General features: G+C 33.4%; 2 protein-coding genes across 2 annotated transcripts; both read right to left on the bottom strand.

Moving 5' to 3' along the window:
• Nucleotides 1-499: 499 nt before the first annotated feature.
• On the bottom strand, nt 500-1,648 carry LOC139425828 (M protein, serotype 5-like). The gene has a single exon (XM_071181806.1). The coding sequence runs from the start codon at nt 1,646-1,648 to the stop codon at nt 500-502; it is 1,149 nt and encodes a 382-aa protein (XP_071037907.1).
• Nucleotides 1,649-1,693: 45 nt separating this feature from the next.
• On the bottom strand, nt 1,694-2,557 carry LOC107446155 (trichohyalin). Its single transcript, XM_071181805.1, has one exon. The coding sequence runs from the start codon at nt 2,555-2,557 to the stop codon at nt 1,694-1,696; it is 864 nt and encodes a 287-aa protein (XP_071037906.1).
• Nucleotides 2,558-2,908: the final 351 nt, after the last annotated feature.

Raw genomic sequence — 2,908 nt, 5'->3', positions numbered from 1 at the left:
TAAATATTATCTGGGGGGGAAACTGAAATGTTAAAATACATATTGTCTAATTATACATAGCATAACTAGATACTAAATATAGCGAAGAATATTTAGTAAGAAATAGTTCAAATTTTAAAAAACCTTTAGAAACAAAATTTATTGAAGTATCATGATAAAATTAGAATTAAAGTTAAAAATGCTTAAATTGGAAAAATGCAAAATATCCATGCGACAAAACATTACATTTGCAGGATGAAATAATTAAAATGTCATTACTTTGTTAAATTATCAAAATATTTTAAAACCACTAAAATTAATGCGATTTTTGTATTAAAAATTCCTAATGAAGGTATTAAAATTATGTTCTACACCAAAAAATATGAAACATGGTCAATTCCACCTTCTTGTCATTTTCCCTTTGACTAAATATATCCATTATTTTGCTGTGCTTTTTCGTCAGAAGATCGATTGTCAAGTTACTCATTCCGAAACTATTCAGAGTCTTTTGGACTTATTTTTATCCAAAATCCTTCTCTTTGTTGTTTAATTTATCAGCTTTTGCAGCTTCTGTAGAAACTTTGTTCGGCATGACGAAATTAAATTCTAAAATTTTATGGAAAGTTACCAGAAATTCACGTTGGACAACTCTATTTGCAAGTTGTGCTTTTTCATTCAACTTGTTACAGCATTCAACTGCACGAACTTGTAATTTCTCACATCGAGCAGCACTTGGAGTAGATGCGTTTTCCTGTATATCTGCATCTTCTTTTTCACAATTACTTTTATCTGGCTTATTTTGGATCAAAATTTCGGAACTAGGTTGGGAAGATTTATCCTGCGAAACTTCATACATTTCTTTTCCAACTTTTTCATTCTTTTGTTCTTGATCACGTTGAAAAGATTTATCCAGCAATGTTTCATCAATTTCTCTGCTTAATTTTTTGCTTTCTTCATATTGCTCATGCTGAGGAAATTGCACTTGTTTGCACTCATCTCTTTTTTCTCTTTCACAATGTTGGGAAAATATTTCTTGTTCGTTTTGTCTTTCAATTTTTGCACTTGTTGCATTAGTGACGGAATCAGTTCCTTTAATAAATTCACTAACTTTAGACGCACCTAAAAAAATGACAGAATAAGCGTCTTGAAATGCATTATCCAGCTTAGTTTCATCTATTTCTTTCCTAACCCTATCATTTTCTTGCTTATCTTGAGACGCACTCTGTATATCTTCGTATATTTCTCTCCTGACTTTATCGCTTTCTGGATTATTTGTAGGTACGCCCTGTATAGCTTCATCTATTTCTCTTCTAAGCCCGTCGTTTTCTTGCTCATTTTGAAGTACGTCCTTCAAAGCTTCGTCTATTTCTCTCGTTATCCTGTCGTTTTCTTGCTCATTTTGGTATATATCTTGCATAGCTTCATCTATTTCTCTATTAGCCCTATTGTTTTCTTGCTTATTTTGAGACACATTCTGCATATCTTCGCGTATTTCTCTCCTGACCTTATCACTTTCTGGATTATTTGTAGATACGCCCTGTATAGCTTCATCTATTTCTCTTCTCAGCCCGTCGTTTTCTTGCTCATTTTGATGTACGTCCTTCAAAGCTTCGTCTATTTCTCTCGTTATCCTGTCGTTTTCTTGCTCATTTTGGTATATATCTTGCATTACTTCATCTATTTCTCTATTAACCCTATTGTCTTCTTGATTATTTTAAGGTACATCCTGCATAGCTTCGTATATTTCTCTCCTGACCTTATCACTTTCTGGATTATTTTGAGGTACGTCCTGTACAGCTTCATCTATTTCTCTTCTCAGCCCGTCGTTTTCTTGCTCATTTTGATGTACGTCCCTAAAAGCTTCGTCAATTTCTCTCGTCATCCTGTCGTTTTCTTGCTCATTTAGGTATATATCTTGCATAGCTTCGTCTATTTCTCTCCTAACCCTATAGTCTTCTTGATTATTTTGAGACACATTCTGCATATCTTCGCATATTTCTCTCCTGACCTTATCACTTTCTGGATTATTTTGAGGTACGTCCTGTATAGCTTCATCTATTTCTCTTCTCAGCCCATCGTTGTCTTGATTATTTTGAGGTACATCCTTCATAGTTTCGTACATTTCTGTCCTATCCCTGTCATTTTCTTGTTCATTTTGATGTACATCCTTCATAGCTTCATCTATTTTTCTCGCTACCCAGTCGTTTTCTTGCTCGTTTTGATATACATCCTGCATAGCTTCAAATATTTCTCTTCTAAGCCTATTGTTTGCTTGATCATTTTGCTGTACGTCTTGCATTGCTTCATCTAATTCTCTCCTAACCCTATCGCTTTCTTGATCATTTTGGGAAGATATCCCATAATCGTATTTCCTGTCACTTTCTATGCTAGTATTATAAGAAATTAAATCCCTTTCTTCAAAACATTCATGCATTTTAGGAACATCCAAATAAGGAACTGATTCTAGGTCTGCCTCGTATTTAGACATGAACTCCCAATCATCAGATATGTCAGAGTCAATCTCTTCAATTTTGACTTCAGTTGAATCGAATCCCTCTGTCTTGATTTTATCATCCATATTTTTTCTAGTTACTGTTAAAAGCAGGGAATATATAGAATTTATTCGGTAGAAAGTCAAGAACTCTATATATAAACGTAAAAATGGCAATATTCAATCTGTCGTATGGAAAATGAAAAAAAAGTTTTGTAAAGAGCTCGCACTTATGTCCTAGCGTATTTTATCGATATTACTCTATCATACACTAATTCTAATTTCAAATTAAAAAAAGCATGAAACTTTTTTAACTGCGTAAAGTAAGAATTATCCGTGATCTAGGTTTTATTATTTCACAATCACAGTTAGCAAAGACGTACCTCACTCCTATGTTGGAAGATGTGGGCTTGTGAGTTTGATTCGCCATCTAAACAA

This window comes from Parasteatoda tepidariorum, chromosome 6 (assembly GCF_043381705.1).
Source record: "Parasteatoda tepidariorum isolate YZ-2023 chromosome 6, CAS_Ptep_4.0, whole genome shotgun sequence".
Taxonomy (NCBI): Eukaryota; Metazoa; Arthropoda; class Arachnida; order Araneae; family Theridiidae; genus Parasteatoda; species Parasteatoda tepidariorum.
Note: the sequence above shows the minus strand (reverse complement) of the source record. Positions and strands in the feature narration are given on the sequence as shown.

Bases quoted from the DNA above. Each gene is read 5' to 3' on its own strand.
- LOC139425828 (XM_071181806.1), bottom strand. From the start codon at position 1,648: ATGCAAGATATATACCAAAATGAGCAAGAAAACGACAGGATAACGAGA.
- LOC107446155 (XM_071181805.1), bottom strand. From the start codon at position 2,557: ATGGATGATAAAATCAAGACAGAGGGATTCGATTCAACTGAAGTCAAA.